Raw genomic sequence first — 23,254 nt, 5'->3', positions numbered from 1 at the left:
CAACAGTGCTATCACTGAGCCAGGGCTCAGTGTTATGCAAGGGGAGATGTGAAGCAGAGCAATGCAACTCTAATCCTAACCTAAAGATGAACAGAAACATCATGCATCTGTTCCAGCCTATGTTTATTCACAATTTATCACACGAATCATAGCATTTGGTGTCTATTTCTTACAAGTTGCAGCCCATATGTTCAACACCTGATCCAAATGGCTATGCAGGTGTGTGTGTGGGGGGGGGGGGACAGAACAGGGGCTGTCCACTTGCCAAGCAAACTTGTAGCAGTTTTTTTTTCTGCGCTATCGCAGAGTCAAACCTGGCAAAGTCACAAGACACATTTATATGACAAGCACCTAAGCTCAGGTAAAAGTGTCTGTGTTGGTGCTTGGAGACCCAGTGGGGATACTGCCCTGTTCACATGACGAGACAGAGAACACAGGAAGAATCACGTGATGATAAGATCCCCAACAAGTCACATGTCACATTTATACATGTCAGGCTTTCACGTCAGGAACACGTCTCAGAGCACTTCACGTAATTATTTGGGAGTCCGAACTGAGAGTGGTGGTGGAGTTAGAGGGAGTGGGGGCGAGGGATGTGAGAAAAGATAGGTTCGTGGAAAGATAGGTCTCAAGGTCAACTTTAATGGTGGCGAGGGAGGGAGCGAGGTTGAGGAACTCTGGGATGAAGTTCCAGAATGGGAACAGAATGGCTGAAAACTCAGGGGTAGGTCGGTGGACGGGCTGTGAAGCAGGCTGGTGTGAGCTAAGTGGCCTGCACAGTGGGGTCACAGAGGGATTTGGAAGTGAAGACAAGGTTCCTCAGTTTGATCAAGAGAACAACAACCTTGTTTAAATAGTTCCCTTCATGTAGGATAATATCTCAGAGTTCACAATGCCAAGTCAGGGAGGAGGGGCTGAGATGATCATGAGTTTGATTGAAGAGGAACATATTTAGATAGGGTTTAAAGACAGACAAAAGGGGAGAGGCGAGACAGAGCGGGTGTTCTAGAGTTTGGGGCTGAGTGACTGAGGTGTCGGCCATACATGGGCATGATCAGAGGAGTAGTGTTGGATAAGATTAGAGAAATAAGGGAGTGGGAATGAAGAGACTCATAGATGAGGGTGAGGACCTTGAAATCGATCCACAGATAGCCAGTGGATCTGGCGAGGACTGGGGTGTTGAGCATACAGAGTTTGATGTGGGAGAAGATGTGATGGACGGATTTTTGATCAGACTAATGGTGCTGGAATTCCATGGAAGGTAAGGCCATGGAGCACAAAGCGATCGGCATTGCCATAGGTAGTAAGGAGGGCCTATGACCTGACTAGCAGTGAAGGCCATTTTTATTGGTGTCTCAAAACATCTTGTCTCGCTTTATGGGCAGTCACTGTTGAGTGTAGTCTAACATCAGCGAACAAGCAGCCAATTTGTGAGCAGCAAGCAAGCTCCCACAAACAGCCAAGGTGCTTGATAGACCAATTAATCCAGGGGATTATTGGACAGGTGGCCTGGAGAGAGAAATTTTATTCTCTTTCCAAATAGTCCACGGATATTTAACAACCACTTGGAGATCAGGCGGTGTTGCAATCTCAGTGATGCCGTGGGTGTCAACTTTGCATGCTTGCTGGACAGCAAATTGCTTGGTGAAGAGGAGGGAGGGAAAGAGAGAGAGTTGTTGTCAAATCCTTTCTTCGTCCTTATCTGGTTGAGGTGCAGCAGGTTTGTTTTGCAAATGAATTCACTAAGCAGCTGCCAGGTTATTCTTGTGAAACTCTGTTCCATCTGAAAGGATCCAGTGATCTAAATAATGGATTTTACGAATGCCATAGTGGAGCCCATTCTACTCAGAGCAGATAGTGTGCAGATGATCTGAGGGCTGGGGGAGTGAGGGGACAACGAGGTGGGGGGAGGATAGGGAATCTGTGAAAATGACAGCTCTTCAAAGATAGACTTTTTTTTGTTTCCACTGTCAAATTTTTATTAGCAGCAACGTTCATTTCCCCGTGAGACATAAATCCATCAGCCACTAATACAACAACAACTGGCATAGATAGTGCTCTCCACGCCAGGCGGTGTCCCAGAGCGCTTAACAATAGTGCAGCCCTAATGCCGTTTCTCCAAGGTAAGCATGGCCTGCAATGCAGCACCTTGTTATAAAAAAAATTCACAATTTTAAAGGTGCGTCACTTCAAAATCTGCCCTCATAGACATGGTTGATGTCCAGTGCCCACTTTGCTCTCAATGGAGCAGAGATTCTTCTCACTCAGCTTCTGTTAACCCTGCAAGCCAAAGTCACATCTGGTAAGGTTCTCCCTGGAAAAACAGCAGGAAAGCTTGTCAGACAGTGCTCTCACATAGCAGGCTTGGAGTTTATAGCAGCTTAAACCTTGGCTCTCACCAACCTGTGCCTAACACTCTCCGGATTTAGATAAAGCATGTCCCTCAAAGGAGAGAGTGTATATTCCATTCCAGGCACAAGGAAATTTGCACGTGTGTAGTATAGAGAGTAAAACAGAAATAATAATAATCTTTACATTTGATATATACTTTTCACGTTAGGAGGATATCAGAAAGCCCTTCACAGGATAATACTGTAAAGTGTGAGACTACTTTTAGGTGAACATAGTTACCAATTTACGCACTGCAATGTCCCAGAAACATTCATGAAGAAAATGACCAATTTTATTTTGGGGTCTGTTGGCCAGGACTCAGGAGAGAGAAACTCCCTCTCTTACATATGTTGCTATCTCAGTCTGATTTGAATACTCTTAAGCATGGTGATGGGTTTCTGCATGTGTCAGACGCCCAACAAACCAAAAAAGATTACTCCCACGGACATACACAGACTCATATGCATGCTCAATTTTCTTAACATTTCAGTCCAGAAATTGACTAATTTTAACATTATGTACATTTTGAATGGAAAAAACTTCTCCCTGGGGCGGAATAGGGGCAAGTGGTGACTGAAGGTGTTAAGGGGTCTGAACTTAATCCCTTGGGATTTTCCCTTTGTAGCAGACATTTGACTGTGACGTAAATATTGCCAGCATCACAGTGTTACGTGGCCAGGTAACAGGGAGTGTAAGCGTGTCTCAAGGGATGCAGACAAATTAAGTGGAGAGCAAAAGAAATGTAAGATGAGGTAGAAATCTTTCAGATTATTTATTCCTGTTGGTGTTTGTGCCTCCAATTTTCCAAAACTAGTTCCAATTCCCTGCTCTGTTGCTGTCCCCTCCAATACCTTGTTGTGACACTGCTCTCACATCCGCCCCTGGATAATTGAATCGTACAGTCTGAATCATAATTGAATCATACAGCACAGAGGGAGGCCATTCGGTCCATCGTGTCCATGACGGCTCTTTGAAAGAGCTGTCCAAATTAATCCCATTCCTCCGCGCTCTCCCCATAGCCCTGTAAATTTGTCCTCCCCAAATATCTATCTATTTCTCTCTTGAATGTTGTTATTGAATCAGCTTCCACCACCCTTTCAGGCAATGCATTCCAGATCCACCAGCTTGCTATGTAAAAAAAAGCTCCAGTGTCCTGGCCTCAGCTACCCCTCCTGGCAAACACCTCTGACAAATTTTCAAGACTGAGGTGGATACATTTTTATTAGGTAAGGGTATCAAGGGATATGGACCAAAGCTGGTTAAATGAAATTGAGATACACATCAGCCATGACCTAATAGAATAGTGGAACAGGTTCAAAGGACTGAATGACCTAGTCCTGTTCCTATGTTCCTACAGCAATCCTCTCAGCACTGCACTGGAGTGTCAGCCAGGACTGTAAGCTTAAAATCCCGCAGTGGGGAGCTGTTTCAGTTTTCGTCACAACCCTTCCCCCAACACATTTGAGCTCCACACTTAGCTCAGTTTCTGAGCAATCCATTTATCTCAAAGCCTCCTTTTTTTCCTCTCCACGCTACTGTTTGAGCCCTCCTGCTGTGTGACCAGCCTGATGAAATGTTCGCAGCTCAATCAAAACTCATCACAAATGGTATGTAACACCAAACCCCTAGTTCTGTGTCAGCCAGGCTGTGACACACACAGTGCTTCAGCTTGGCAACGGTGCAGAAAGGCCGACGGGCAGGTCTCTCAGCAGCTTAAACCCACGGTGGAACTCAAAAACTCCAGCAAATAAATGGGAAACATCAACAGCGCACGGTGCCAAGTGCAAAGGTGTACTTTAACATCACACAGCCAGGTGGAGCCAAGGCTTCAAACGGCAAAATTAATAGCAGCTCCTCTCTCATTTATCATCTGAACAGAGCGAAAGCATCAAGACGATGCCAGAAAAATCCATCAACCAAGTCGTAGCCCAAGAGTAAGTGCAGGCCCAGGCAGGATGGTGCCGTCTGGGGCTTTGTGAGAAATATTGTGTCTGCAGCTATTTAGATGCCTCGGTAATTCATCAACTGCATCTTCAGGATCTGTCCTTTTCAGCTGAGTGCATGTTCAGTGAGAACCACTGGCCACAAGATCGCAGGTGGCGTTACAACAATTATTCTCAAGCAACTTAGTTGGCACAGTAGTATGTAATATCACACAAAAGAATGTAGCTGACCTGTCGCCCACTGATGGTGAGGTGGATCAGGCGGGGACAGGAAGCAGAGCAGTATTTGTTGAGTTGAGGGAACAGGCACACGGGTTGAGTTGACAGAAGTCACAGAGTTCTGCACAGTGTGCACAAGGCCTTGAAGGGATTTGAAAGAGAGGACGATCGTGTATGTTCAATTTGATCAGGGGGGGTGGGGGGTGGGGGTGGCATGGGCGCACGGAGCCTGGTGAAGGACAGGACACAGGGTGCAGAGTCCTGATGGGACGTCCTTCCAACATGAAAGGTGCTTTAGAAATATAATTTTGTTGTTGTTGTGGCTGTCTGCAGCTTGTGTGGGAGCCGGGGAATCCGGCAAGCAGGAAGTATTGGAGTAATCGAGGTTTGGAGTGGTAAAGCTATACATGCACTATGGGGGGGAGGCAGTGGTGTAAGTGGGCGATATTGTGGACTGAGGACAAGCGGAATGAAAGCTCAGATGTTGCAAGCTCAGGGTACTACAGGAGATTGATGATAAGCCTTGCAGGGACGTTTCATCTATCGAGTATTTCACAATGAGAGATTGGCATTCACATTACGTCATTTCCTTTGGATTCTCTGGGTTCGAATTCATTTTTGCAAAGTTCAGAACAACACGTAACTGATCAAATTCCTGTCAACAAGACATATTTTGCTTGCCTGAGAACAAGAGACACAGTGTGCCCAACGGTTTGTGTTTGCACCAAATATTTCATACGTTTCCACAGCAATGATACCAAGTAAATAAAAACGTAGTCTATTTATCCAAATGGGTGGGCAATAAATCTGGGGAAGCAGATCCCAACATATTTCATGCAATGGCACAATCCCAAGCCAACGTTAAAGTTGTTCATCTCAGCAGCAGGTACACTACAACTGCCCTCACTGCCCTTGGCCTGCAGAAGTTACACAAGAAAAAAAATCAGCCAGTCCTTCCAGTTTTGATCGCTGACCATTGTAGCTTTCGGATGTCAGGAGAGGAGCTCGGTTGTCAGGCCCTTCAAGATTGAACAGTGTCTCATTGTCCGTGCTCATACATAGCAAAAGTGGATAACAGAGGACTGATGTTACTTCTCCAAGTTGAGTCGTTGCCCTCGGGAATAATAATAATAATGATAATAATCCTTGCATTTGATAGAGCGCTTTATCATGTTGTCTGGACAACATGATAAAGCTAAGCACTTCACAGGATATACTGTAAAGCAGATTGACTCTGTATTTTGTGGGCGGAGGTGGCAATTTGTGTGCAGCAATGTCCCAAAAACAGCCATGAAGTGAGTGACCAATTTGATCTTGGAGATTGTTGGCTAGGTTACCGGGGGAGAGAAACTCCCTTTTTTCCAATCGTACCATGGGATCTTTAACAATCATCTAACAGGCATAAGTGACCTGGGTTTCACATTTCATCCAAACAACGGCACCTCCGACAATGCAACATATCCTCAGCACTGGACTGGATTGTCAACTTGAATGATATGATTCTAAGTCCCAATGTGGGGCTTGAAACCACACCTGATTCAGAGGCAGAGCGCTACCACTGAGCGAGGTTGACACACAGTAAGGAAATGAAAGAGAATTTGAGGGGATAGGGCTGGGAAACAATGTTATAAAAATATACTGCTCAAGACAAGCACTGCATCTCTGACTGATAGCAAGTGACCAACCTCTCACCATGTCCAAGGTAAACAAAGGTTGAGAAGTGCACATTTTGTTGTGCAAACGTTCAGCATGCCAAACAAAACCGGAGACATGAACTAATCAGAAATTCAATCCAGTGCAAAATCTGTTGCTGTGCAAATCTTAAGGAAATAATAATCCTTGCATTTGATATAGTGCCTTTAACGCTGAGAAGATCTTAAAGAACTTCACAATGCATTTCTTCCCAGCCAATTTGCACACAGCAGTGTCTCAAAAACGGCCATGAAGTGAACAATGAGATTAATTGGCTCAGAGTGTTTGATGGACCATGTCATTCTCACCATTGGAGACAGTTCTTTTCTGACCCTCAGGGTGAAACAACTGAAGTTTTTAATCAACTGATATGGAATTCAAGCATCGGGCAAGATTTAGAGATTAGAGGCCACTTTTTAGGAGATGTGAATAGAATGGCTTTATGCCCTTTTATGGTTTTATGCCTGGGTAAACTTCAGTCAGATGCAGGTTTTGACACATCTGGTGTATCCCACTTCATGCCCGAGTGAGACTGTTTCAATACAAGTGCCACATATCGATCCAATTCTTTCATCCTTGCTGGAAAGACAGAAAGTTCTTTGCTGGATGGGTGGTGGTGGGGGAGGGGTGACATTGCAAGAATGAGCTTCCTGGCGTCCGTTCACCTTTCCCATTGATTTATGTCATCAAATGCAATTCCACTGTGTGTTTGATTTGAGATAATCCCTTCAAATTCAATCTCCAGCCTCTGTTGCCAATTCCTTTGTATCGTCTGTCACCTGAAGATTTGCACTGGGACAGCAAAATGGCAGAATAAAGAAATCCAAGGAGGCTTGATGAATGAGAAAGGCTGCATGAACAGACAGTCTGATGTTACCTCTCTTTCTGTTGTTTGCAAATTAATGAGAGATTGGTGACAATATCCTATCTCTCTCTCTCTTAATAGCCTTTCTTCAACTCCTGAAGAATGTTCTTGGTGGGTCACAAAATTGAAGGCATTCCAAGGAGACGAGTTCACTGTCATTTATCTTCTTGCATTGAGAATAGGGGCTAATCTGTTTCGGGAGGGGATAAAACAGAGAGGAATGATAGCACAGTATCTTTCAGTATTCATGGTTGAGACTTGGGCAAATCTCCAGCCTGGAAAGATAGGAGGAAGTAAATCTCTCTTCCAATGATACTTAACCCACCCTCATTCCTTGAAAGATTTTTCGGTTGACTTGAGCAATCACCTTGTTGGGCGGTTCTGCAGGTGAGCTGCTGGTGGAAAATTTGTAGCATCATAGAATTGTTTAGTGGTACAACTCTACAACAATCCCCCAGAAAAGTTTGTGAGACCCTGCAGTATCCAAATTAATCTGCCACATTTGCCTACAAAATACAGTCACTTTACAGCAAATCCTGTGAAGGTCTTTGAGACAGCCTCCTGGCGTGAAAGGCACTATAATAATAATGTTTATAATAATAATACTTGCATTTGATATAGCGCCTTATCACGTCTTCGAGACGTCTCACAGCGCTTTAAAGTGAATTGACTGTATATTTTGTGGGCAAAACGCTGGGTGGTGGGGAGGCAGTGGAGCAGAGTGAGGATGGAGGTGGAAGATCGGGTCATGGAGCCTGGTGTGGGAGAGGATACGAGCAGCCGAGTTCTGGATTATCTGCAGCTTGTGAAGAGAAGAGCTGGGGAGTCTGTCAAACAGGGAGCTGCAATAGTCAGTTCTGGGATATAATGCAAGCATTCAACAAACAGTAAGGCAGATCTATTTAGATGACAAGAAACAAGTGAGCACTAACTGGACTTGTGCTGTGTTTGCCTCCAGCCCCTAACCAAATTGACCATTCCTCATCAACTTTCTAAACAGAAACCTCAAGGGGTGACACAGCTTAGTCTGATCGAGCTGACAGCCAACAGCCGTTCATGTACATTTTCCACCAGAAGTCATAGGATAAATATGAGCTGAAAGCCTTATTGATGTTCCTCTCCCTATCACTAGCTCAAGGGCACTGAGGTCACCAGCGGTGCTCTCAGCTGAGGTCAGAGAACAACATTGACCAGGATTTGAACCAGGGAGCTTGCTGATTTGTATTTACTCAATGCCAGCACTCACTGTGCTTCTCTGCATGTTGCTCACCTTGGAGTCACAGGTTGTGGACAAATTGGTTTAAGGGTAACCGCTGGAGTTTAACCAGCTAAAACCACATAGTTGCCCTTGAAAGTACTTTCTGGCAATCTTCCTGCTGCTTGTCCAGCGAGGACCACCCTACTTATTGGCTTGCAGTGTTAACAGGAGATGATTGGAAATAATCCCAAAATCGAGTGTGAATCTAACGGCATGCATCAAATGCAGAGCATTTTCCGGGTGTGTTTGCAAAACAGGAAGCATTACCTTTATGCCTTGCAAAGCTCCTTGCATCCAATCTTCTTCAGCAAATCTGCATCAATGGTCATGGGCTCGGTGAAGTGCTGTTCTTATTCATGCTGCAGTGGAGTCCTTAAATAGCGATTATAACATTCCTTAAATATAAATACCAAAGAGCTGTATACTGCATTAGCATAAATACAACTTTGTAGCCTTGGAGAATTCTGATATTCATTCTGAAATGAAATTGTTTCACAGACACAAACAGTGGCATATAATTTGAGTGACAGTATTTCCAGCTGCTTGTCCAAGGCTGGATACTAATATCTAATAATAATCCTTGCATTTGATATAATAATAATCCCTCCAAAAACTAAAAACAATAATAAATTGGTCATTTTCAATCTATGACTGTTTGTGGGACATTGCTGTGCGCAATTGGCTGCCACGTTCGCCCACAAATATACAGTCAATTCACTTTACAGTATATTCTGTGAAGCGCTTTGGGACGTCTAGAAGACGTGAAAAGAGCTATATCAAATGCAAGGATTATTATTATTATTATAGCGCTTTCCACGTCTTCTCGACGTCTCACAGTGCTTCACAGAATAGACTGTAAAGTGAATTGACTATATATTTATGGGCGAAACGCAACAGCCAATTGCGCACAGCAGTGTCCCACAAACAGTCGTAGATTGAAGTGACTAATTTATTATTTCTTTTTTTTCTTGAGGGATTGTTATCAGGCGTGTGGACAGGCCTGGAACGAGTTGTCGCCTCCCAGCTGCGCTCTTTCCTCTCCAACCATTCACAATTCGAACCCCTTCAGTCGGGTTTCCGTGCTGCCCATAGCACAGAAACTGCCCTGGTCAAGGTCACCAATGACATCCTGACCATCTGTGACCAGGGCTCCCTCTGCCTCCTCGTCCTCCTCGACCTATCGGCAGCATTCGATACGGTCGACCATGCTATCCTCCTCCACCGCTTGTCCTCCCACCTAAACCTTCAAGGCCCTCTCCTTGAGTGGTTTAGGTCGTACCTCTCCCAATGTCTCCACTTTGTCTCCACAAATGTTTTTTCCTCCGGCCCCCGCACTGTCTCGTGCGGTGTCCCTCAAGGCTCTGTCCTCGGTCCCCTCCTCTTCACCCTCTATATGCTCCCCCTTGGTGACATCATCCGCAGACATGGGGTTAACTTCCACATGTATGCAGATGACACCCAACTCTATCTTTCCTCCTCTACCTTCAACTCCACGACCACCGATGTCCTGACAGTCTGCCTGTCCGACATCGAGTCCTGGACGAGAGATAACTTTCTCCAGCTCAACGTGTGCAAAACTGAGGCTCTCCTGATTGGCTCACGTCAGCGCCTCCGCACCTCAGGCGCTGACAGCATCAGCATCCAAGGCTGCACTCTCCACCTCTCAAAGCCAGTCAGGAACCTCGGGGTTCTGTTCGACCCTGAGCTGTCCTTTCTCCCTCATATCTGCGCCACAACTGGCACCGCCTTCCATCACCTCCGGAATGTCGCCAGACTACGGCACTACCTCACCCCTCACGCTGCTGAAACTCTGGTCCACGCCTTCATCACCTCAAGGCTGGACTATGGGAACTCTCTCCTCGCCGGCCTTCCCGGCACCTCCCTCCACAAGCTGCAGGTCATTCAGAACTCTGCAGCTCGTGTACTGTCCCGCACCAGGCTTTGCGACCACATCACTCCCACCCTCGCTCGCCTCCACTGGCTCCCCATACCCCAGAGGATCGAATTCAAGATCCTCACCCTCACCTACAAGGCCATTCACGGCCTTGCTCCCTCCTACCTCTCCGACCTACTATCCCCCTACCTACCCGCCCGTACCCTCCGTTCCTTTGGCTCCGGTCTGCTCCACATCCCCCGCCCCAAGCGCCCTACCATCGGTGGCCGGGCCTTCAGCCTCTCAGCCCCTAGGCTCTGGAACTCTATCCCCCAGTGCCTTCGCCGCCTCCTCCCTTTCCTCCTTCAAGGCCGGTCTCAAGACCTTTCTCTTTGATCGTGCCTTCAGCTCCCCTCTCGACTCTCTACCCCCTCCTCGCTCCCTCCCTTCCCTCCCCCTGACCATTTCCCCCCTGCTCGGGTCCTGACCCAACTGTACAGTGCCTCGGGACGTCCTCCCGGCGTGAAAAGCGCTCAATAAATGGAATCTTGTTGTTGTTGTTGTAAGGAAACTTGCCCAAGGTTTCACCCTGGATCACAGTGCTCAAGACAATAGTTTGGCTCAGTGGTAGCACTCTTGCCTATGAGTCAGAATTTTTTAGGTTCAAGCCCCACATTGGGACTTGCAATCAATCTAACAATCCAATGCAGTGCTGTGGTGTGTTCCGCTGTCGGACATCCATCCTTCAAATAAGACGCAGAAAGGAGCTCAGAAAGAACTGAGAGATCTAGTGATAATGCAGGCAAATTCTATGGAGAACAAATGTGCAAGTTATTATAACTGCCATCATTCTTGGAAAACATTCCTGTCTGGAGTCAAGGTTCCAGGGTCTCTCCTACCACTCCCACCCGCCCTCCCCCCTCTCCCATGCACAAAGTGGAGAATTCCAGTTGGGATAAATGTATGATGCAATGCGATTACCATGCTATGCGAAAATGCAGTGTGTGTACCTTTTTAAAAGGGATTGAGAAAGTAAATACAGAACAATACTTTCGGATGTATCAAGACAGGAGACAGTTGGTGTCTCAGTTGTTGGCACTCTCGCCTTTGAGTCAGGAGTTGGTAGTGATGGGGATGGGTGAGATTTGTAACCTATATAGGCTAGACTGCACTCCACTGCAGTGCTCAGGGTGTGTTGCATTGGTGGAGGTGCTATTCCTTCAGATGAGAAAGTAAATCAAGGTCTTGTCTGCCTGTTACAGATCACATTGCATTGGATACCATAGATATTTGGAGTTTTGCTCCTTTACACTCCCCTGAACTCTATCATGATCCTTTTGAAGAATGGAAACCTAAAATTGTACTAAGTGCTGATAGAGTCTCACAATACCCAACGTGGGATATTGTTATGTGAAAAATTGGCTGCCAATGTTCAGCCATAAAACAGAGCCACTCCACTTTACAATATATACTAATGATAATAATCCTTGCATTTAATACAGCACTTTTCAAGTCATTGAGATGTCTGAAAGTGCTTCACAGGAAATACTGTAAAGTGAATTGACTGCGCATTATTTTGTGGGCAAAATCTATCTGCTTTGGTCCTCCCGAATGAAAGGCGCTACACCACATCAAGAATTATTATTATTATTACTATCCTGTGAAGCAACAACAACAACTTGCACTTATATAGTGCCCTCACGAAGGGTAGCTTCTCAGAGCACTAAGCAGTGGTGGAGCATGACACCGAGCCTGTGGGGCGGGGATTGGTGGGGGGTGGGGGGTCGATGTGGCCGTAAGCACGATCGAAGAGGACCTGAAAAAGGGGAGAAAGGGGGCAAGGCAGAGGGATTGAGGGAGAGTGTTCCAGAGTTTCGGTATAGTGGCTGAAAGTGCGACCTCGATGGTAGAGCAGAGGGTGCGAGGGACAAGCAGGAGGCCATTGCCAGCTGAACGGAATTGCCGGGTGGTGGATTGGGGAGTGAGGAGGTCATAGAGACAGGGAGGTGTTAGAGAGTGATGGAATTTGAACACACATGAGAGGATCTTGAAGTCAATCCATTCGGTGATGGGGAGCCATTGGAGCTGGCCAGAACTGGTGAGATGTGGGTACAGAGTTTGGACTGGGTAAGTGTATAGGGGGCAGAGTTCTGAATGAGCTGGATCTTTTGAATAGTGGAGCTTGGGAGACCGGCAAGGAAGCGATTGACATTGTGATATCCTCCTGACATAAAAAGCACTGTACCAAATGCAAGGATTATTATTATTATTATTATTAATATACTCTATTGGAAAAGAGAAGGCAGTTTCTCTCTCCTGGTGTCTTGGTCAACAATCACCCAAATAAAATTGGTCCTTCATATCATGCTGCTTATGGGACATTGCTGTATACAAATCGACTGCCACATTTGCTCACAAAATACACACAGTCACTCCACTTTACAATGTACCCCTGTGAAGGTCTTGAGATGTCTCAACGATGTGATAAGGCACGATATCAAAAGCAAGGATTCTTGTTACATTGGGTGAATGCATTCAGCCCTTATCTGAGTGAACAGGCCTGGACAGTAAAATCACAGAAATATTCACCTTGCAAACTCCTCTTGGCCAAGCCTGTCAAATTGGTTCCAGCCCTCAATTAGTTTTTCACAAATGCATGCTGGTGCACCTCGGAGCAGTTAGTTTAATAAGTTTAATAACAATGTCAGCAATAAAACTAATTTCATTCCTGCATGATTGAATTTACTCAATTCTTCACGCACATGAAAGCTGATATTTCAGCATTTAATTAATGCCAGGGATCTAATTATGTAAGGTTGGATTGGACTCGAGAGGCAGTCTCACAGCTCCACATCTGTATTCTGAACAAAGAACTAATCGACCCGCATTGTCCACTGTAGCACTAATTCCCATGAACAAAAAGGATACAGCATAATAATCTTAGCCTTTGATATGGCCCTTTCACGTTGGGAGGTGCTTCACCGGATAAATTGAAACGTTTAGCGACTGTGTGTTTTGTCAGCAAATGCAGTAGTCAGTGTGTGCACAGCAGTGTGAAGTGACTGACCAATCTTACCTGGGGGATTGTCGGCCAGGACACAAGGAGAAAGAAATTTCCTTCTATTTTTGGAGAAGTCCAATTTTTTGCATGGGGGAGGGTATTAACATCCACCTAACCAAGCAGAAAGGGCTTTGAATTATTAATTCATCCAAAGGATGACACTTCCAACAAGGCAACACACCTCAACATTGCTATACAGTGTCATTCATTGACACTACAACCTAGAGTCTCAGACAATACAGGTTTAAAGCCTTGACGAGGTCTTGAACCCACAGTATTCTGACACAGAAGCAATAATGTATTGAAGGAGAGAAAGGATAGATATTTAGTGGATGAATTTTGGTTGAATTATATAACATGAAGAAAATTGGAGTGACAAACTAAAGCCCTTATCTTCTCTTCTACTTCCTCCCTCAAATTAGTGAAGGTGGTTTTTCATTCATGACAGAGTATGAACTTGATGACTCATTTTTTTTCTTTCAAAACAAAAGACTTTTCTTTTAAAACAAAACACTTCAACTTCACTCACTTGCTGTCCGCAAGACAACCTCCTTAAGGGAATTGAAAAGTGAATCCCAAATTCAGCCATGATGTTAATTCATCAAAGTGATGTAACAAAAAAGGGACTCTGACCCAGTTAGATATTAAAAGCTCGGATACTGGGAATAACTTCTGCTGTGGGTCAGAAATAACAACCACTGCTTTCAGTTATCAACTTAACTTACTCTCTGTTGTGCATGTCTGTATGTGTTTCATACCAACACTAAGCTTCTGTCTCCCTCGCACTTGGTCTTTCACACTTATGAATTAACACCTATGTGTCATCATCAGTACTGACACCTCCTCTGGAGCTGCACCTGGTGTGCAGATGGCTGACGAGGAAGGCGGAGGCCAGACTTTCAGCAGATCTGCTTTTGCTTTTTGTTTGTTGCTGAGTTGCAGGACCCGAGTGCAAACAGCATAAATAATGTGCAAAAAATGTTTGACATTCAACCAATTATATTGTTCTCAGGTCTTCTCTCTTTTTGGTCTCCAATGGCATTTAGTATACCTAAAAAGGTGTCAGCCTGGTTCAGTTGTTAGCACTCTCTTTTGGTCAGAAGATTGTGGATTCAAGCCTCACATCAGGGCTTCAGACTCACAGTCTAGGCTGTCCCTCCAGTGCTGGGGGATGTCGCATTGACAGAGATGCCTTCTCGTTCAGATGAGAAGTTAAACCAAGTCCTGTCTATACCTTTTCAGGTGGACGTTAAAGATCCCATGGCACCAGTCGAAAAGAGAATAATAATAATCCTTGCATTTGATATTGCACCTTATCACATCTTTGAGATGTCTCAAAAGCGTTTCACAGAATATACTGTAAAATGTAGTGACTGGGTATTTTGTGGGCGAAACGTGGCAGCCAATTGCATATAGCGATGTCTCACAAACAGTTATGGATTGAGTGACCACAATGTAGAGAGGACAGCAAGGACATTACCAGAATGAGTGGATACAGCTGTCAAGAAAGAGTGTAGTTTTTCTCTCTGGAGGTAAGTCAATTGAAAGGGGACCTCATCGAAGGGTTTAAGATTATGAAAGGATTTGACAAGATGGAAGTTAGTAGGCTGTTTCCATTTGTTGGTGAGTTCATAACTAAAGGGTATCAATGTAAGCGAGTCAATAACTGATCTGATAGAGAGTTTAAGAGGAACCTCTTCACACAGAAGGTAGTGAGAATGTGGAACTCACTGCTGGAAGCTGTGGTTGAAGCAAAAATCATCAAAGTATTCAAGAGGAAACTTGATGCAGACATGAAGGAGAAGGGATGGGTATAAGAGAAAGGAATAGGAGGAGTGTGGAGCATAAATACTGGCCTGGATTAGTTGGATCTAATGGCCCGTTTTCATGCCATATCATTCCATGTTATGTCCACCACCCATCTTTGTTTTTTGTTAAAAAAATATTTTCCGATTCAGTATGTACTGGGGGACATTGACAGATTAGTTGATTGGCAACAAAATTTAATGCAGAAAAATGAGGGGTTTTCCATTTTGAGAAAAAGAATAAGAAGAGCAGTATATGAGGGTAAAATTATAAAACAAGTGAAAGATCTGAGGGACCTTGGAGTAAATGTGCATAAATTCTTAAAAGCCAGGAAGGCAGATAGACAAAGCTGTCAAACAAGCTAACACATTGCTAGGTTTTATAAATATGGTACAGACAACAAAGCTAAAGGGGCAAAGCTAAAATTCTATAAATCATTAGTTAGCCCTCAATCAGAATATTGTGTTCAGTATTGGTCATTACTTTAGGAAGGATGTCAAGGTCATAGAAGAGGTGCAGAGAAGTTGAAGCAGGATGATACAGGTTTGGCCTGTGAGCAGAGACTGTGGAACTGGGACTTTTTCCATTGCAACAATGAATCATACAATCCGCCAGCACGGATGGTTGAGGCAGAATCCATAGTAGCTTTCAAAACAGAAAGCTGGAGTTAGATTAGAACATCAGCCATGATTGAATGGCGGCGCAGATTCAGAGTTCCAAAGGGCAATTCAGAATAAATATCAAAAGATTTGCCATCCAGAGACAATTGGAGCAGGTTAGAATGCAGTATAATTGTATTGTAACTGGAGCAGGTGACCAGCAAGCATAGTCGTGACAATGATACTGCATTCATTTAAGAAACTTCTTGATGCTGTGATGGGAAAATGGGATCTTGGAAGGAAGCCAAAGGGCCTTCTTCATCCAAACCAATCGTGTGAAGTGCAAACTTTCTCCAAGTAAGGTTGAGCAGATTGGTTGCCAGGAACCAATTGATTTACTGTGACCATCTCTGCTTTGGGAAGGACAGCTGTCCTTGCACAGAGACTAATCACAACGCATCAGAGGTCCACCCCTTTCACTGTACACTCTCCTTAGGCAATAGAAAATTTGGCAACAGAACTCCTCCTATTGTGAAGCCATCCATCAAGGGAGCGAGGAGATAATGGGCAGGTTTGAAGAAATGCCATTTGAACATTGGAAATGCTTTGATGCTCAGGGTAAGTTATTTGAAGTGGAAAATGTATAAACAATCGAGGATAAACAATATGATAGGGAAAGAGTAGGGAATTGGTATTGAGTGAACAGTGGTGGACGAAACACTACCTTCACCTTGATGGGAATCATGGTCTCATGATAAGTACTTTATTTATCATGATAAGTACTTCCTAATCTTCTGGACGTAGACATCCAACTAACTTAAAAAAAATCCCAGTACTCAACAGAATCAAAACCAGGCTTTAAGTTCCACATGTGTATCCAACTGGCACATATAAATTCCTGTGTCTGGAATGGAATGCACACTCTCTCTCGCCAGAGTGACACCGTTTACCTAATTCTGGAGAGTATACCTCTCTGTGTGATAGAGCTGCTCTATTTTAATAGTGAATCTTCATTGCAACAAATCCAAATGTACAAGGGCAAGGAATTCTTCAAGGAAATCTTCGGTGACAAGAAGCCTTAGTGCTTTGAAAGTTGGAAAAAGAATGTTTTCCTTGTAGATTTGTTAACAAGGTATTTTTTACCCCCTGCCCTCCTCTTCCCCCCTCCCTTATTGCAGATCTGCGCAGAATGACAGCTGGATTCATGGGAATGGCAGTAGCCATCATCCTCTTTGGCTGGATAATCGGAATCCTTGGTTGCTGCTGGGATCGGGGACTGATGCAATACGTGGCTGGTCTGCTCTTTCTGATGGGAGGTAAGGTCATATTGTGTGTTTGTCATCAAAGCAGCTCCTGACCAGGGTGTTACTCATTCAATTAACAGCAGTAGTGCAGAAGATAATCCCGGCCAGGTTGATGATTGAACATCATATATCGCTGCCAATTTGGACATTTTAATTCCATGTATTTCAAGCTGACACCTGCTGTCTGGAATCTTCGTATTGATGAAAGTTTAAGGGAACTCAAATGAATGTTTTTTTTGTCAGCTGGCCATCTGACACCTGCAGAAACCCGTCAATCTGCTTAAGAGTATCCAAACCAGGCAGAGTTCCATGTATGCCACCTACCCATGAAAATCTCCATGTCAGGAAGGGAGTGTACATTCTCTCGTATTTACTTAATTTCAAAACGTATTTGGGCAGGTTACCAATGCTTCAGACCCCAGTGTGTGCGTTGTTGTACTGCTGGAGTTTAACCCATTGAAACTGCATAGCTTGCCGTTGAGAACACCACCAGGCAAGCTTCCTGCTACTTTTCCAACCAGAACCTCCATACCGGTTAGGTTTGGGACTGCACAGTTAACAGGAGTGAAAAGAATCTCTAACCCCAGTGTCCCAGTCTGCCCCTTCGAGTCCTGCTAGTCCAGTAGTTCTGTTATCAGCAGTTCCCTGGAGCATCCGCATGGCTCAGGAACTGGACCACTAAGACCACCACAATAATCCACTCGATTCCAACATACTTATCTAATAAAGTTTGCAGTATTTTGAAAGGAATTGATTCAAGTTTAGACAATTTGCTTGCACAAGAAAGACATTGCAAACCAATTGGGCCAATCCTAAAAATAATCTTTTAAAAAAATAACTCATTCAAGTCATTAAATTATACTGTAAGCATTGGATTGTCGACTCATTGTAGGGAACAATAGCTTTAATCAGTTGTGAGATGATGTGTTGTTGGAATAGTAATCCTCTGAAATATTTTTGAGACCATTTGATGAAACCATTTGACGGTTGTAAAGGGCAATTTCAGGGCAGACACCAGGAAGTATTTACATATCTTCTGTGCTGCCCACCCCACCATCGACAGTCAGGCCTTCAGCCTTTCTGCCCCTACCTTCTGGAACTCCATTCCAAAGCATCCCCCCCGCCTGGCTCCTTCAAGGCCCTTCTCAAGACCTTCCTCTTTGCCTGTGCCTTCAGTCATCCCACCCCTCATGTATACTTGGTGATTAAAAAAAATTGAATGCATTTACCCTTTGAACTAAAAGTGTCAACGCAGACCAATGATTGACAGCACTCCAAGATGATGTGCTGCGCGAAGGGTGCTATATAAATACAAGTTCTTTTTCTGTGACTCAATGATATGCACAGTTGATCTGTGGTGCCTTCCTGTTGTTTGTGCCCCTGTGATTTCAGGTTTGATAAAAAGTGAGCACCCAGTTAGCTATCTGTAATTATTAGAGGCATGATTCCCCCACCCCCATCACAACAAGTTACAATCATCACAGTATTAACAAGCTTTAGTACTGGGTGTGCACCACATTGTTGAAGGCATCATCCTTTGACACCTATCCAAGTGGATGTTAAAGACCCCATGACACCAATTGGAAAAAAGGTAGGTTCTTCCCGTGTCCTGGCCAATAATCCCCCAAATAAAATTTGTCACACATCCATGGCTGTTTGTAGGCATTGCTGTGAGCATAATTTGCTGCTGTGTTCGTCCACAAAATACACAGTTACTGCGCTTTACAGCATATCCTGTGAAGCGTACAGCTTTGGGAAGTCCTCATGACGTTAAAAATGCACTATGCCAAATGTAAGGATTATTATTAACACGTTCAATGCCACGTGATTTACCCAGCTTATTTCTGTAGCTGTTATGAATTTTTTTTGTGTGTATCATCTTTGCCCAGGACAGCGCACAGATTAAGTACCAAATCCACAAAGAGCCCCAATAGAAAAGAGGCACTAATCAACAAGGTTTGGATGAAGAATGTTCTTGAACTGCTGTTCTCCTGGTTAAACTCCAGCAGTTACCCACCCACTTGAGGTTCCTAACCCTTGTAGAGAGAGCAAGAGAGGACCCTCTTTCCAACCAATATTCTCTGGAATTAGGTCATCTGGGTATCCCTTCATGTTTTGAGCCATACTTTGAATGTGGCGATGGAAGCAGACTCGCTGATTAATCCTAAATTATTGTTCTATGTTTACTTTTTCAGTCCCTTTTAAAATTTTACACACCTCTATGAAGTCTCCTCTGAGTCATCTTCTCTCAAGACTTCAGAGCCTAGGCTTGTCTAATCGTTGCTCTTGGCTGATTCCTCTAACACTAGGGATCATCCTCATTACTCTCCTCTGCACTGCCTCCAGGCCCCTTATCTGAAGAAAAGGAATCCACAAACAATCACAATTGTTCCAAACCCCACCAGCCAAAACTCAAACTTAATTCAATTTGAGTGTCGTCCTTTGGTTAAATTAAATCAGTTTGTGATGAAGGCTTTGCTTGCTGGTTTTGTGAGGTGCTGCACCAATTACAAATATCATTTAATTATACACTCTGTTTAATTGCTGCACCACCACCTTGCAAAACAAAACAATCTGTATTCCTCTTCCAACCCCAAAAAGAATTTCAATTTCACTGATACTCTCCATTTCTGTTTGTTTATACAGTATTATAGGGAAATGATTTACATGGAGTACAGATCTTGGGATGTTGCACACCAGTGAGCACCTGAGGACAATAAATACCAATTGTATCACAGAATTCACTGCACAGAAACAGGCCATTCTGTCATACTGGTGTCAGCTTTTGCAACATAATCATAAACTGTTTACATTTTACACAGTGCCTTTCACCTCAGGAGTACATCTCAAGGCGCTTCACAGGATATGCTGCAAAGTGTAAGTGACCTGGCCAGCAATCCTCAAAATAAAATTAGTCACTCACTTCACGGCTGTTTGTGGAACGTTGCCATGCGCAAATTAGCTGCAAAATAGAAAGACACTATATTTTACAGTAAATCTGGTGAAGTGGTTTGAGACATTTCAATTATGTGGTAAGGCGATATATCAAATGCAAAGAGTCCAAAGTATATGAAAAAAATTGAATTATACCAATAGATTATAGACAACAGACTAAAGTGTGCTTATTGCAACCATGTTATCAGCCTTACTCAGTTGGTAGCACTCTAGCCTCTCAATCAAAGGTTGTGGGTTCAAGCCCCACAATGGAGCTAACACTCCAAAGCAGGGATGGGGTGGGGGGTGTGCTGCATTGTTGGAGGTACCACCCTTCAAATGCGGCATTAAGGTCCCAACTGCCTGGATGCTAAAGATCCTGGGGAGTTTTTCGAAGAGAGAAAGCACTTTCTTCCTGTGTCTAACAATCCAAATAAAATTGGTTATTCTCTTCAGGGTGTTTGTCGAACATTGCTGAATGCAAATTGGCTGGGACATTCAACCAGTTTGCATTCGCCCACAAAACACAGTAACTACACTTTATAGTGTATCCTGTGAAGCATTTTGGGACATCCTCCCGACATAGAAAGCAGTACACCAAATGGAAGGATTATTATTATATTACTATGTGGAAACTACATGAAAGGGATAAGTCAGCAAATGTAATTGCCAATTGCTCTTAACTTACAGGGAAAATCTGAGCTGCCTGAATACAGGATGAAATTTATAAACACTTGAAAAGGCAGCAATTATTCTGGGAGAGTTGGCCTGGAAAGGGTAGTTTTGACTTGACTAATTGAATTGATTGAGGTTGTCAAAGAGTATTATTGGCATTAAAATGAATTCTTAATTCGACATTTCATAAAAATGCTGCATAAGAGTCTTGAAACAATCGAGGGAAGTGGTTTGGTGACAGATAGCAGACAGAGAAAAAGGGTGGATCACAATACTAATAACAATATATGCATTATGATACCACGCCTTTCAAGTTGGGAGGGCGTCTCAAAACGCTTCACACGTCATATTGTAAAGTGACATGACGGCGTATTTTGTAGGCAACCAAAGCAGCTGATTTGCACGCAGCAATGTCCCACAAACAGCCATGGAGTGAGTGACCAATTTTATACGGAGGATTTGTGGGCTAAGACACTGGGAGAAACAGCTTTTTCTTTTTGACGAGGGATCTTTAAAGTTCACCTGAAAAGGCAGATGGGGCATCAGTTTAACATCTCTTCTGAAAGACGGCACATCCGACAAGGCAGTGTATCCCCAGCATTCCACTGAAGAGTCAGCCTGGACTGTGAGCTTAAAATCTCAATGTGGGGAGCTTGAACCCACAAACTGCTGACTCAGAGGAAAGTGTGCTACTCACTGAGCCAGCCTGACAAATAGTGTAAGGTACATTTGAGATATCTCAACGACATGATAAGGCACTATATCAAATACAAGGATTATTATTATTATTATAATGCTATAATATACTTCCTGTAGCATAGTGGAGTGACCAGAGCTTTGTCCAGTCCTTCAGATCTGAGCTAACATGATTTGTTTACTTGTTGTGGAGTCCTGTAGCTCAGTGGTTAGAGCACTCGCTTTGCAAGCGAGAGATCTGAGTTCAATTCCAGGCAGAGGGCGAAACCTTGGGCAAGTTTCCTTACTCCACACGCCTAATAATAATCCCTCCAAAATCCCAAAACAATAATAAATTGGTCATTTTCAATCTACGACTGTTTGTGGGACATTGCTGTGCGCAATTGGCTGCCGCGTTCGCCCACAAATATACAGTCAATTCACTTTACAGTGTGTTCTGTGAAGCGCTTTGGGACGTTCTCCCGACGTGAAAAGCGCTATATCAAATGCAAGGATTATTATTATTATTATTATTTATTGTAATAATGTATTTATTTCTCGTTTCCACAGGAACCTTCTGCATCATCTCACTGTGCACCTGTGTGGCCGGAATTAACTTTGAACTCTCCCGCTACCCCAGATACTTGTACGGTCTTCCCGACGACATCATCCACGGTTACGGCTGGTCCATGTTCTGCGCTTGGGGTGGCCTGGGGCTGACTCTCATTGCTGGATTCTTCTGCACTCTGGCACCTTCTGTCCAGACCGTCCCCAGGACAAGCTGCCCTAAATCCAGGCCAGAAAATGGGACAGTGTGCTAAGATGTCGGGAGCAGCACAGACCCAGAAGTTAACAGGTCAAGGGTTGTTGCTTGGTGCTCGCTTGATGGACCTTGAATGGTGCAAGCTGGCAATTATCCATCAGCAAATCCTCGCCAGTGTAAAATCCTAGACTTACCTGTTAGTCTTATTCCTCTGAACGAGGAAGAACTCTATGTATATCCTGTATCTATACTGTTGCGTTCTGTTGGAGTTGCTGGACTGTCCAGTAAAGGTTGCACTGCTGCTGAACAGCATCGGTCAGTAAGCTCATCATGGTGGACCTGTCTCAAGTTTATCTGCTCTAGTCTACAGATCTCTTCCATTAAAATTCAAAATCTTTGTGTGTGACTTTTCATGTTTCAGAGTATTTAATTGGATTCACTTTCATACAGATTACGTGCGTGCGCGTGTGTTTTACGATCAGTGTATATTGTGAAGCTGTAATTTTTTTTCCCGAAGGAATAAAGTGTACTGTAATCTGAATTTAAAAAAAACGGGGTGAATTTTACATTTATAACATGTGAGAAGGTTCTTCATTTTGAGCAATTTCTTTCAAACCCTCTCCCCTCTCCCCGTGCCTCCTCTGCCATACACAGTGACCAGTCACTGCGATATGTCTTCATTGGTGCTAACAGCCCGCAGATCTCACCTTTGAGATCTGGCCGGCACAAACGCACAGCCATCATTTTCATACGTTGTTAAAGCTTTGCTGCTCTCATGGTCTATTGTATCATTTCTCAATCACATGACTCTTCTAGTAACTATCCCCTTTTCAAAATGCTCTATGGAAAGTAAGAATGAAGAACCTCAAACGATGAATAAAATGGCTTCAAACACAACAGACCATTGTCAATTTCTTTCTTGCTGCTCCAAATTGCTGCCGCACGTGAAAAATCCAGCAACGTGATTCAAATGATAATAACCCCCGTGCTTCATACAACTACTGCATCATCAAACATCTCAAAGCACTACACAGAGAACAATAGTAATAATCCATGCTCCTTGTCACACGATCGAGACGTCTCAAAGCATTTCACAGGATATAATGTAAAGTGCAATGACTGTGTATTTTGTGGGTGAAATGTGGTAGCCAGTTGCGCACAACAGTGTCCCACAAATAGCCATGGAGTGACCAATT

At 44.0% G+C, this 23,254-nt stretch overlaps 1 protein-coding gene across 1 annotated transcript in view; it reads left to right on the top strand.

Annotated features, from left to right (window-relative positions):
• Window positions 1-22,945, top strand: part of tmem178b (transmembrane protein 178B) — a 169,149-nt gene extending 146,204 nt beyond the window's left edge. The window contains exons 3-4 of the mRNA XM_007898594.2: window positions 16,886-17,023; window positions 21,866-22,945. Coding sequence (XP_007896785.1) covers window positions 16,886-17,023; window positions 21,866-22,116 — 389 coding nt within the window. The 3' untranslated portion in view covers window positions 22,117-22,945. The remainder of the gene's footprint in view (window positions 1-16,885; window positions 17,024-21,865) is intronic.
• Window positions 22,946-23,254: the final 309 nt, after the last annotated feature.

This window comes from Callorhinchus milii, unplaced genomic scaffold (genome assembly GCF_018977255.1).
Source record: "Callorhinchus milii isolate IMCB2004 unplaced genomic scaffold, IMCB_Cmil_1.0 Scaffold5, whole genome shotgun sequence".
Classification (NCBI taxonomy): Eukaryota; Metazoa; Chordata; class Chondrichthyes; order Chimaeriformes; family Callorhinchidae; genus Callorhinchus; species Callorhinchus milii.
The sequence above is the reverse complement of the archived record's forward strand: the minus strand, read 5'-3'. Positions and strand labels throughout refer to the sequence as shown.